The 14,199-nt window shown below is 39.3% G+C and overlaps 1 protein-coding gene across 3 annotated transcripts in view; it reads left to right on the plus strand.

Moving 5' to 3' along the window:
- SEPTIN10 (septin 10) overlaps nucleotides 1–14,199 on the plus strand; it is a 69,355-nt gene that overhangs the window by 16,808 nt on the left and 38,348 nt on the right. For all 3 annotated transcript variants that reach the window (XM_084619422.1, XM_084619424.1, XM_084619423.1), the window contains exons 5-7: nucleotides 8,118–8,279; nucleotides 9,389–9,485; nucleotides 10,082–10,250. In XM_084619422.1, the coding sequence (XP_084475548.1) occupies nucleotides 8,118–8,279; nucleotides 9,389–9,485; nucleotides 10,082–10,250 (428 nt within the window). The remainder of the gene's footprint in view (nucleotides 1–8,117; nucleotides 8,280–9,388; nucleotides 9,486–10,081; nucleotides 10,251–14,199) is intronic.

The following is a 14,199-nucleotide window of genomic DNA, read 5'->3' on the forward strand; positions in this document are numbered from 1 at the left end:
CAATGCTAACACACCTTTCCTAGTAGTAGTGTTTCATTATATCTGAAAAGCATTTTGAGATAGCTTTTATGAAAGATTATGTACATTTTCAAGATCTGTTATATGATGGATGGTTCACTTCAAGGATTAAATTGGTGATTGAAAGTATTGCCTGATGCCTTTGGAACTCTCTGCCAGCACACCTAAAAATGCTCTAAAGTGAATCATCCTGTTGCGTGTTGCTGTAGCTGTGATTTCTTTGCATGTACTGTGTATGATGTAGTAGTCTGTCTTGTGAGCTATGAAAAGAGATTTGTGTGTTTCTGTCATTAAGCAAGTAATCAATAAAGACAATTGTAAAGTACTCCTCTTAGGAAGGAGCAGTCGGTTGCACAAAATGGGAAATGACTGCCTAGGAAGGAGTAGTATAGAAAGAGATCTGAGGGTCATAGTGCATCACAAGCTAAATATGAGTCAACAGTGTAACACTGTTGAGAAAAAAAACCAAACATCATTCTGGCATGTATTAGCAGGAGTGTTGTAATCAGGAAGTAATTCTTCCGCTCTACTCGGCCCTGATTAGGCCTCAGGTGGAGTATTGTGTCCAGTTCTTAGTGCCACATTTCAGAAAAGATGTGGACAAATTGGAGAAAGTCCAGAGAAGAACACCAAAAATGATTAAAGATCTAGAAAACATGACCTGTGAAGGAAGATAGAAAAAATTGGATTTGTTTAGTCGGGAGAAGAGAAGAGTGAAGGGGGACATAACAGTTTTCAAGCACATAAAAGGTTGTTACAAGGAGGAGGGAGCAAAATTGTTCTCCTTAACCTCTGAGGATAGGACAAGAAGCAATGGGCTTAAATTGCAGCAAGGATGGTCTAGGTTGGACATTAGGAAAAGCTTCATAACTGTCTTGGTGGGGTTAAGCACTGAAATAAATTGCCTAGGGAGGTTGTGGAATCTGCATCATTGGAGATTTTTAAGAGCAGATTAGACAAACACCTGTCAGGGATGTTCTAGATAATACTTAGTCCTGCCATGCATGCAGGGGTGTGGACTAGTTGACCTCTCGAGGGCCCTTCCTATGATTCTATGATTATATTTGCAGTTGGTAAGTGGCTTTGAACTTTATATCAACAACATATTTTAATGAGTTCTTATTTCATTTAGAAATAAGTACCATTACAAAAATATGAATATAAAGTGGATGGAAACTTTTTTTATTTATATACTCTTTTTGGCACAGAACCTCTAGAATTTAAGGGTACATGAATTTTCTAGCTGTTTGTACTGATCATAGCATGCAAATTCACTCATTTGTAATTTGAAGTAAGAAGTACTAATGTGATATGTTACAAACCAGGTTTTCACTTGTCTTCGTATTCAGGTAGTTTATCTAATGTTTTGAAGAATCAGATATTTTCTTTTTCATGTCAGCAGAGCATTTCTGACAAAACGCTTATATGAATTTCGCTTCTGATTGATTGGGGTTACTTTTTAAAATGATTGAAAAATTAGGTCAGGATTTTGGTGATACTTTTTAATGGCAATTTTATAGACTTAAAAAAAAATTCAAAATGTTTGTAAAATATGTGTAACCTTCTGTGAGTTGGTGCATATTTCTACCAGTGGTAGCTACAGTGTGAGGGGAATCACAAGAGTTGAGCAGCCCAACTCAAATTCAGGAAACCTGAACTGAATTGAGAGGAAAAAAAATTGGTTTAAAATTAGTTACACCCAGAATGATTCCCCATCACGATCACCACGCCCTTTGAAACAATTCAGCACACAAATGTATTTTTGCTTCATTTATGCTGAAATATTTACAGGTCACTGTTAAGTGAGAGAAATGACCCGTGGCTTGTTCTCACTTAACGAATTTGAAAGCTTGGCTTCAGGATGTTCAGAACAGATTTACTGTGGGAATAAAGGGCTCATGGAGTTCAGTGTAGCAGAACATTTTGCTCATTAAAATTAAACAAAGATTATATATTTGAGGTTCAGCACAAACGCTGCATATAGTACACTTAAAATCACTTGCAAAATATGTGGCAGAAGTAAAAAGGCAAAGAAAGTCTTTGGAATTACGCATGGAGGTAAGGAACGTAATTCATCAAAAATACTTTGGCATTAGTGTAAGACATTACTGTGACTTACCTGGATACAATTTAAACCAGTGGTGGGCAACCTGCGGGCAGCATGCGGCCCATCAGGGTAAGATGATTGCGAGCCGCGAGACATTTTGCGGACGTTGACTGTCTGCAGGCACAGTCCCCCGCAGCTCCCAGTGACTACAGTTCGCCGTTCCCGGCCAGTCGGAGCTGCGGGAAGCGGTGGCCCGGCCCGCCAAAGTCTGGGGAAGAATGTTTCTTCGCTGTTTGAGCTTCCTTTGTTCCCCCTCCTGCTTGATGACTCTGTTTACTGCTTAAATACAAATTAAGCAGAGCACACATTCCTTTGTTTAGGACAGACCTAGTTGCCAATATCTGGCTGGAACATGTGTTGTTAACACCGTACAGTGGAATCTTAAATGTCACATGCAGTGTTGTCTCACATATTTTACCAGGGGACAATAATGACCAGCAAATTGAGTTTTCAAATGATACCTTACAAGGCATATTTTGTACAAAGATTATTACAATAGTGTGTATATACAGGGGTACATTCTGTCACAATTACTAAAAAAGGTTTCATTTTCAACAGCACACTCACCACACAAAAATGGATATTGCAGAGAGAAAACTAGTAGAAAACAATGAAAATTATTTTCATTTGATTTTTTAGAAGTTTTGATTTGATTATCTGGGCACATATTTGGTAGTATAAAACCATTGCATCTCATACGTGAGATGTAAGACATTAAGTGGGAAAGGAACCAGTTGGTACCAACAAGCCTACAGTAGAACCTCAAGCTTTCGAGCTCCACAGAGCTCTTCCAGTCACAGAGCTTGAAAGCTTGTCTCTTTCATCAACAAAAGTTAGTTCAATAAAAAATATTACCTCACCCACCTTGTCTCTCTCATTATGAATTAATGGCCTTCAGAAGCCATATTTGCTGAGTTTTTTTAAAAGTGTGTGTAAGTACATAATATGGAGCTGTTAGCCACACCTATTCGGTTGCCCTAAACTTCCAATTATAAAACTGTTTTTAGATGCTTTTACCTTTGCCAGACTTTAATCATGTGGGCTGAAATTTTGCACGCTGGGCATCTGATTCAGGATTGCTGGGCATCTGTGTGTGTGTGTGTGTGTGTGTGTGTGTGTGTGTGTGAGAGAGAGAGAGAGAGAAAAAAACATCAGCCACAATGGGTCAGCTGGTTCTGAGAATGAGGCCAAGGAAAATTACATTTAGCGCATGTTAAAAATACTGATAACCTTTTCTTTGAGACTCTCTAGCATCCCTATGCTTTGCAGCAGAGACTTCAAATTCAGTATGAGGTTGGTTTTTGTATCAAGGATTTGCTTTTTGTTTTTCCTGTGAAAATCTGCCCACATTTAGCCAAGTGATAAAGTTTTGAAAAATTAGAGTTTGCACATGCTCAGTAGAGACTTGCTTGAACTTGGTAGCTAAATTCTCCAAAGATTCCATCCATGCTGGTCATGCTGCAGCCTGTGGCTAAGCGGTACTTTCTTTGCAATTGCAGCTCTGGACTGCAGTAGGCTGGGCTGGATCCAGGATCAGAAACAGAGAGCAGGGAGCCTGTCTCTCCTGTGCTCTCCATGACCCCCTTGCTGGCTCCCATGCAACATGGAGGAGAAAATTACTTGGTGTGAATGCAGAGAAGGAAGAGGTGATACGTGAGAGGGAGTATGGGGTATTGTCTGGAAGGGAAATGGAAGGTGCGTGGGGACTAGGGACCAGTGGGAAGACAGAGATCAGATGAGGAGTTGGGTGGCAGACTGGTACTATCTGGACAAGAAGAATGAGATTGGAAACCAGTGTGGGGGAGAGAGGCAGATATGATCAAGCCAGGGTGCTGTAGAAGAACTGGGACTGGTTGGCCAAAGAAACTGGGACAAGAAAGTGAGGTGGCCACTGAGATTAGAGGAGGAGATAAGGGAGAGAGACTGGGACTATAATCCGGGTGGGGGTGACTCCATACTGGTGGGATGAGATGAGGAGCTGAGAGAAGGAGAACTGGGACTTTCTGTGCAAGGAGACTGGGAGTGGGGGGAGACTGGAACTGGAATGGAGAGTCCAGAGTCAAGGGCTTGTTGGGCAAGGAGCCTGGGAATGGAATCAGAAGCCTGAGGCATGGAGATTGGGACTAGCTAGATGAGAAGAATGGGACTGGGATGAGGAGCCAGAGGTGGGAAAGGGACAAATTGGATGGTACATGGCAGAAGGGCCAAATTTGGGGTTAATGGGCAGAAGAGCCTGTGCCAAATAGAGTGCACTCTTCTCCTGAGCCTGGAATGGAAGATTCTTGAGTCTCACCATTCCTATGCTGTTAGCAAACATCTTTGAAATGGACTGGCAAAATGTCCCATCTCTATTTAGTGCTGGTCCACTTAGAAGATGACAACCTATTATTGCTATCAGTTACTCCATTAGCTCAAGTGGCTGAGGTCTGTGTGGTGGATCTAAAGATTCCAAACTTGCTGACGTGGGTTTCAATATGATGTCACATAATGGAGTTTGTTTATCCAGTTTTTTTTAATAAGGAAAAAAACCTAAGATATTATGTACAAAAATACCTAAGTTACAAGCACATTGTTTGCAGAGTCAAGGAAAATGCCAGAGTTAAGGTTGCCTGTGCAGTCTTAATTTGTTCCCCCTTGTGCATATGCGTTATGATTCAGACTATGATTTTGGCAGGGATGTTTTTAGAAAGTTTCACAGCAGAGGTGTGTGGGGGAAAAAACAGTAAATCATGGGAAAAATCGCCAAATATAGTATTCACTTTGTCAGCATATTCAAGAGTATAATGGGGCTGCTAAAAAGTATGACCCAGTAGGGCTGTTGGAGAGCAAGCTAACCCCACAGTGGCAGCTCCTGTCCCATACGGGTGGGCCCAGCTCTGGGGCTTGTGACCTGGCACATGGGGTCATAGTGTCACTTAAGTTTGGCTCGCCTGATCCTCTGTCTTCATCTGTAGAAGGGCACATGAGCCAGACACGAATTGCGCCGTGACCCTGTGCATCAGGTTGTTAACATCACTCAGGTTGGGGGCCTAATCAGATGTGTGTTTTACAGCCATTTCCAGGATTTCACAATCTCTGTGACAAAATCATGACAATATCATATGCTAATTAGGGTAGTCTCATTCAGTGCACAGAATAGAGAATGGTCATTTAATGAGTCGTATTCAATACAGTAACTCTTCACTTAAAGTCATCCTGGTTAACGTTGTTTCGTTACTGATCAATTAGGGAACATTCTCGTTTAAAGTTGCGCAGTGCTCCCTTATAACATTGTTTGGCAGCTGCCTGCTTTGTCCACTGCTTGCAGAAGGAGCAGCCCTTTGCAGCTAGCTGGTGGGGGCTTGGAACCAGAGTGGACTGGCAGCCCTCCATTAGCTCCCCACTCTCCTCTAAGTTCCCTGTTTGGCAGCCGCCCAGCAGGCTATCAATTGCTGGCAGTTCAGCTGTCCCTCCCCCTGCTGCCATGTGCTGCTCCTGCCCTTTGCCTTGGAGCTGCTCCCCGAGCCTCCTGCTTGCTGTGTGTGTGGGGGGGGGAGGCTAATGTCAGGATGTCTCTCTCCCCCTGCTCCTGCCCCCTACTTACCCTGTCTCTACAGAGCAGGGGGACACACAAGGGGGCTCAGGACGGAGGGAGCTTGGTGGCAGCAGCTGCTATCTCAACTTGCTGATCTACTTTAAAAGGCAGTGTACTTAGTGTGGGGTCAGCGTACTTAAAGGGGCAATGTGTGTCTCTCTCTCTCTCTCTCTCTCTCTCTCTCTGTGTCTCTGCCTCTGTCTGCCATGTTGTCTCCCCTCCCTCCATTTGTGCTGCCTTGTAGGGTGTGAGGCTACATTAACAACAATTTGTTAACCCTTCAGGGCTCAACCGAGTGCTGGTTCATCATTTAGTAGTAAGGCATTCCCTGGGAAATATCCCACCCTCTTCCACCCTCTGACTTCACCACCTCAACCAAGTTTCACAATCATCATTGCTGTGTTTAGTATTAAATTTTTTGTTTAAAACTTATTGTGTGTGTATTATATATATAGTCTTTTGACTGGTGAAAAAAATTTCCCTGGAACCTAGCCCCCGTATTTATATTAATTCTTATGGGGAAATTGGATTCGCTTAACATCATTTCACTTAAAGTCGCATTTTTCAGGAACATAACTACAACATTAAGCGAGGAGTTACTGTATTTTGTTTTCTCCTCATTGTTCAATGTATGGCCCCAGGCCTCCTTACTTACTGCAAACTTTTCAGACCTTGCTCTCAATCCAGCATTATTAATTTCCTCATGGACTTGTCTATGGTGCTTGTCACTATAATATCTGAGTGCTTCACAGACAATTTATCTTCATAACACCCAGGTAAGATGAGGGGCTATTTCCCCCATTTGGAGATGGGGAATTGAAGTGTAGAGAAATTAAGATTAAAAAGTATCAACTAATTTTGGGTGTCCAGTCTGACACTTGGGATCTGATTATTCAGAGTACATAGCATTATATATCACTTTAAATGTTCAAAGCACTGTTCCCATTGACTTCAGTTGTACTTGTGATTACTCAGCACTTCTACAAATCAGGCCACAGGGTCTCAAGTTGGGCCCCAGAAAATGAGGGAAACATTTAGTGACCTCTTGTGAAAAATTTGGTTTAAGTGATTCAACTAGCCTTACATAGGAACTGTGTGGCAAAGGCAGCAATAGAATCCAATTCACCAGGGCAGCAGTCAAGTGCCTTAACTATGAGATCATCCTTTATCTTCCCTCAGTCCCTTGCCTCGTTGTCTACACACCTCCCAGCTTCTGCAGAAAATGAGGCAGTACCTTCCTTTACTACACAACCCTGATTCATCCCTAGAGCAGGTCCATCCTATGTACTGAATGAGGCAGGGGTCCTGTGGAAGAAATGATATGTGATCATGTAATTAAAGACTGCATCATAATGTATATGCATGGGGGGACAAATTAAGGATGCACAGGTAACCTTATTTCTGGCATTTCCTAACTTTTTAGTTCTCAGTTTTGCCACCTCAATGTTTTTAATTTTTTCTGCCATATAAAATATGTTCCACAACCATCAGTATAAATCTCATGCTTTTCCTATAAATTAAATATTAAATTGACAAGAAGGTTTTATGTAGTGGTGTAGCTGTGTTGGTCCTAGGAAATTGGAGAGAAAACATGGGCGAGGTAATATCTCTTACTGAACCAACTTTAGTTGGTGAGAGACAAGCTTTCGAGCTACACAGAGTGCTGCTTCTTGCCTCTCTAAAAAGGTTTTATGATTGGCAGTGCAACATGCTATATTGAGAAATCTGATTTGGCAATGACTGGAAATCTCCTCTGATGTATGATGGCTGGCAGCTTTGTGGTACTGTCAAACTCCTGGAGCTGGTGTGTTCAGATTGTTTTTATGCTTGACCTCTGAACCATAAAACTGTAAGAACATTCCCCAGCAGAGCAAAGTTAAATACTTGTATCTAACAGCACAGCAGACTTTTAGGGTACCAACAAGGAGAAAACAACAAATTTGCTATTTTATAGGCATAGAGAAATAGCTAGAGTATACAGTGTTAATATAATTTTTTCTTAACTTTGGATTTAGTATCTTAGTAAAATTATATATATTGTAGCTGGTAGCTTTGTGTATGTTGCTGTTCTTTTCCTTATGGTTGTCTTTGAATGGTGATGGAGGTTTGCTTTCTTTCTAGTAGGATTATAATACCTTTCTTCTACTCACTTTTGTTCTCTGATCAGCTCTGTTTTGGTGGGATTATTAGGTAATACATTACTGCTTTATTATGATGTTCAAAGTATTCACTTTGGAAATGTACACAGTGTTTATTATTAGTTTGTTGGCTTTTGAATGAAACCATTCACATAAGAGTCACTGGAAAGCTTGTTAGAAATTAATTCAGATGTTATGGGAAACTGAATATTTCAATGTATAAAACTTACAGGCTTGAAAACAAAGCCTTTACACATCTCATGTTTATATCATTTAATAGGTGAACATTATACCAGTCATAGCCAAAGCAGACACCATTTCTAAAACTGAACTACAGAAGTTTAAAATCAAACTCATGAGTGAATTGGTTAGTAATGGGGTCCAGATATACCAGTTTCCAACAGATGATGAAACCATTTCTAAAATTAATGCCACCATGAATGTAAGTATGTTGCATACATTTGAAAGAATGTCTGATATTCCAGTATTAAAGTATCTTCTTTACCAGTGTTCTTGCTTTTTCTTGCATTTTCTTCTTGAGGCAATAGGGTTTTGTATTGTAGCAAGTTGGATATTTACATTTGTCTTTTTATGAGCTACTTAAGGAAAAATTTAGAGACACTTATCTTGTCTGGGTCCCCTCCCTGCCAAAATCCCCCTGTTCTTCTATCAGTTGGTGGTATTCATCACCTTAAACTAAATTTGAGCGAAAACTAGGTTTTTCTTCTTGCAGTACTGTCCATGGGGGATCCTGCTGTTGGTGTATATGGATCTTGTATCTGCTGGTCAGAACATTTGACAAGCAGTGCTGTTGGGGGTTTCATGTGTCCAAGGACGTAAATGGGTGTGCAGCCCAAGCCACCAGTTGGTTCCCCGTTATCACTTGTGCCAGGGAGTCGGAATGCTGTAATGTCTGGTACCCTGGCTTGGATTATTCTGACAGAAAGAAAAGAATTCCTAGTTTTGAGGAAAGCTTTGTGTTACTCTAATAACTTTCTTCCCAGTTAGCAGTACTTTTTCTTCAGGTTTAGTTGTGGAGCAGTCATTCAGTGTTGAGGCAGCATTTCCCATCTCATGGCTGTCTGAGCATGTGGCATGAGCAAGATCTCAGGCCTCAAGCACTGCACTTCCTGTAGTGGCCTCATGTCTGTCACTGGTGGATGCTGAAGATGCCTGTTTTGCTTTGAGGAAGGCTGTATCCCAGATAGAGCAACTGTCTGCTGGCCTTTTCCAATAGAAATTGATGCATGAGGGGCAACTACCTCAAACTCCTTTTATTGTAGCAGTCTATGAGGACTGTATTGGATTTGAGAACCCTAGGAGTCCTTGTGACATGTGCAGCACTCCGTTGAAGCTCCAGAGCAGGCCAGGATTTGACTAGCTATTGCTCTTTTTAAATGGATTCTCTATGTGAAACTGACCTGTAGTTATAATGTGTTTATTTGTCTCCAAATGCTTGTTGTTTCTCTGATTTAATTTTCAAGTATTGTTTTCCAGTTCTTATGTAAGAATACTGGGAGATAAGACTGAATTGCTTTGACTGTTTTACAGGGACATTTACCATTTGCTGTAGTGGGGAGTATGGAGGAAATGAAGGTTGGAAACAAAATGGTGAAAGCTCGACAGTACCCTTGGGGCATTGTTCAAGGTAAAATCTGAATTTTTAATAGTATTTTTCACAAGTATATGAATGTTGTTTTCATTATAAAACCCACTCAAGTTGCAGAAGTATTTGTTTTAATATTAAGTGGGCTGATGCTGGCTACTGATGCCAGATTGGTAGACTAACTGATCCAAAAAATTCATGGCTTGATCCTCCAGGTCCCATCAACACAAATGAGATTTATGAGTGCTGAGCATCACAGAAAATCAGGCCATCAGATCCTGGATGTGGTGATTAGTTATGTTGTTGCATTGTAAAGGTGCAGCTGGCATTACCAAATGTTACAAGGTTTTTATATCAGAACAGAGGAGAGAGAAAGTAATTTCTTTTGTAGATTCAAATAGGGAGTCATGAAAAGAAAAACAATGGAATCTGCTAAACCATGTTTCTACTTAATGCTTGGATTATGTATCACAAATCACGAGGCAGCAACTGGGTAAAAGAAACTAGGGATGTTTTACCCCCAAAAAACTTAATCAGCCAATTGAATAGAAAATACCAAGGCTGTTCAAAATACTGTTCTACGGTATAGTTGTTTGTATATCATGGATCAATATCACTATTATTATTTACTTGAATAGTGGAAAATGAGAACCACTGTGACTTTGTAAAGCTTCGTGAGATGCTTATTTGCACAAATATGGAAGACCTGAGAGAACAGACTCATGCACGGCATTATGAGCTGTATAGACGCTGCAAACTGGAAGAGATGGGCTTCAGAGACACAGGCCCTGAAAACAAACCAGTCAGGTAAGGGGGTGAATCCTTTAGCTTGAATGTTGAGTTCATTCCTTCCTTCCATTATCATCCCTAATCCTTTATAGTCTGAGGGAAAGGACGAAAAATTATATTATTTAACCCACCACTAGAAACAAATAGTGCTGTCTGAAGGAAATATCAGTAATACAAGGAAATTGTAATATTTTTATCTAGTCATCATCACCGTATACTACATGTGTGATGTGACTATTTTAGAGGAGCTCAGACTATTTCTGTATTTTTCACAGATCACTGATGCTTTGTTCCAAAACTGAGGATTTTGACTTATTTCTTCCAAAAACACATTTGGCAGCCCATGTTCTTCTACATATATGTACACTATTCTCTATTCTTTTTTCTTGCATTTGAAACTAATTCCAGCGTAACCTTGCTTTTTCTTATACTTACAACTTTGCTGTTTTGTCTCATCTGTTATTCATATCTGATGCAGAAGTGGCAGGATGGCTGGACTCCATGGTCAGAAATAATTGAAGAAATAACTTCAATCCTATAAAATCACTGGTACTACTTTTAACTTTTTACATTTCTTAACCCAAAAAGATTAGAAATTTGTCTCCAAATAGCCTACCATAGAATTAATGGACGATTCCAAAAGTAATTATGAAGAGCAAAAAGAAAAAGCTTACTTATAAACAGGCTTTTTTTTTGTATAATCCCACTTTGCACAGCAAGTCCTGATAATTTTTATTGCCCAATTTTTCTATCTTTTCTAACTTTCTGATCTTTTTTTCTTTATGTAGCCTCTTCTTTCTACGTGTATGACTGCTTCATTTGTACGTGCACATTATGTGTTAGAATTCTTCCAGAAATAGACTCCTGAACTGCCAATTTTTCTCTCCTCCCAGTCTATAATTAGTAGTCAAATTCTATTGAGAGAGGAAATCTGTGAAGTGCCAATTTACTGCTGTGCAGTAGTGGTGGCCAACTCTGGAATGGAAAATAGATGATAAATCAGCAAAATATCCTGGAACTTAAGTGTTTTTTAATGCTCATCATTTAATATTTTTATATCTGGCCATCTTTACGCAGTTATTACTAATACTAAAAAGTAACGCATTTTCCGACTAGTTTTAGAATAGTTTTTCTAGTTGCATAAATTCTCAGCTTTCATCTTTACCTCCAAGAAGAAGCTACAAAGCTGCAGCAACAGATATGAACTGCAAAATGTTAATGTTTAGGGCGACACAGTTTTTGGCATTGACTAAACAAATACCTGTTTTTAGCATTATACTGGCAAGTGAGCTCATTTGACACATGATCGTGCTGGATATGAGAGCACTTTCCAAAAGGTCTAAAGACCTTCAAAAAACGTCTAGCAACCAGGTGGTAATGCAGAACATCAACTACCATGAGAGAAATCTGAATGTAACTGCACATGTATAGAACATTTGATTAGATAATCTTGAGTTGTCCTCCAATCAGGACACTATGTAGTGAATTAGATCATTCTTGACCAAACTATTTGCAGGCCTAAAGTTGCAGCATTATACCTCTATGTTTTAACACTCTACTCACTGGATGTTGATTGGAATTAGATTCTCTGACAAGAAATCAGAAGTACAGAAAGCTATAACTGCCATTTTTGTGTGGTTGTATTGGGGGCCTATTGAATAGCTAGCCTACTGAGAACCCTGTGGTTGATGACGAGCATACTCTGTCGTGACAGATGAATTAGATATGCTTAGCCACAACTACTGAAGGCACCATTGTTTTTTAAGGAGGGAAACAGGTACAGTAAAAGAATTTAAAGAGAAGAATTAACTAACTGATTTATTGTGACAAAAGTAAGCAAGCGGGGTCTGTATGCAATTCTCTCCATGCTGTGTACCACAATAGGAATTACATTGATAAAGAGAAAGCACTTGGTTTGTCTGGAGGAAAATTTACGTAACTTTATAATGAGAAAAAAGAATTCAGAGGATTAATTTGATATACAGCCAGCCCAATAATGTAACATCATCCATAAAGTATTTGATGGAACTATTACACAAAACATAGAATAAACTACAGAAAGTCTACTAATTGGAATTAAATCCATCAGCAATGTGGGGAAAAGGGTGGCTCTGCCCCACAGAACACAATACGGTAGAACCTCAATAATTCCCACTTTAGTAAACTGCAAACCCAGTCATTTCTCAGAAAAATGACCATCTTGGCCACTTCTCAGCAAAAATGTATTTACAAAGTGAGTTGCTAAATTATTAAAACTTCAACACTTTTACAAAATATATTCTAGTACGTTTACTACTATTTAGCAGTGTAAGGTATTACTACAAATAATTAAAATTAAATTGTACTCAATAAATGAACAAAGTACATTTAGGGAAGTCAGTTTCCCTGATGTTTTATAATTGTTTGTTCACTTGCCAAATTTGATGATCTGCAACGGGTTTCTCAGTCAGTGTAAAGTAGCAAAATTTTGCTATATTTGAATCATATGCTGGCTTTGCTGCATCAGGAGCTTTGTGGTGTTTCATGTATGTCATTTTGATGATTTAATAAATACATACCCTCATATAGTTACCACTAATGTATGATTGATAATCAGTTTTGAATTTAATTTTAGTCCAGAACTGTTCCTTTTGCAGGGAAACAGCAATAGGTCTTGTATTGTCAGGACTGCTGATGAGGTCATAGGCAGAGAGAACATAATTGGTTTTCATAAATTGTCTAGTATGAAAAACTATGCTGGTAAGTGTCCATTGCATGTAAGGCAGTGGAATTATTATTGTGCCCCAAAGCATGCTAGGTCCTCTCAGAAAACCTGGAAAAAAATGGTCCCTATTCCAAATTGAAAAGTTAGAAACATACTTAAGATACAAGTGGGTGTAACAAGGAATAGGGATGGAGAGCAAAGATAACAACGTTTCATGGTTAAATAGGCCAATAAATATAGTAGTCCTCCTCATCTAATGTCCTCTGTGAGTTTGCTTAGTAATACGAACAGGTAACTGTGTTTTATTTGTAACTGCATTCCAGACTTTTTTTGTTTATAATAGAATTCTAACAAATCACTATATCCTAATCTCTAAGGGATTTAAATGGAGCTGGTTGTAATTTAGATTGTATTAATCTGAATTAAGGATGTCTACCCAATAAATCTTATACATGTGCCTTGTAAAAGACTACTTGTATGAAAAGAGAGATCAGATGAATCACATAGGTGTATGATGAGATAAGCTTCACGTGTGAGGCCCTATCCCAAAAGGGTATTACTAAATATAATGATGTATACTAAACAAACATCAGTCTAAACAGAGATGTGTGGTATACAGTTTTAGAAACTGGAATTTATCATCTAACACTTTGTAGGGTGTATGGTTCATCATGGTTCATCAAACATAATTGGTTTGGTCATGTGGTTATAACTCTATTTACTAGCCCTGAAACTAGCCAACCTGTTACCAGTCTGGAAATCAAGTTGTTGAAGGAATCAGAATTTAAAAGTTCATGGGTGAAGGAGGGGAGAGGTTGAGAGAGAGATAATTGTATGGTAGCTGTTTGAAGAGAATAAATGATTGAGTGGATTTGCAAGCTATCAGGATACTACTTGTATCATGTACTTGAATTAGATAGGCTGTTCTTAAAGATGAGTGTCTTTCTGCTTGCTTCCAGTCATAATCAGTCAGAGCCTGAATCTGACAGGTGTAGAGCACCTGCAACTTCCTTGGAGTAAAAGTTGTGATAGTCAGGCCCCCGTTTATATATGGCCATTAATGCAGAAACAATACTGACCAGAGCTATTGGAGCTTTCAATGTGAAATTACTGTCCTAAAGCCCATTTACCACTTAAACAAATGATCATTACTTGTACCTCATCAATTTGTAGGAAATCTGTGAGTGGAATTATATTATACTGTGTATACAATCCAGCAGAAGTGTTTGTTCCTCTCTTCTCTCCTCTGCTGTAGCTAGAAGT

This window comes from Lepidochelys olivacea (assembly GCF_965140295.1).
Source record: "Lepidochelys olivacea isolate rLepOli2 genome assembly, chromosome: 1".
NCBI classification, from domain to species: Eukaryota; Metazoa; Chordata; order Testudines; family Cheloniidae; genus Lepidochelys; species Lepidochelys olivacea.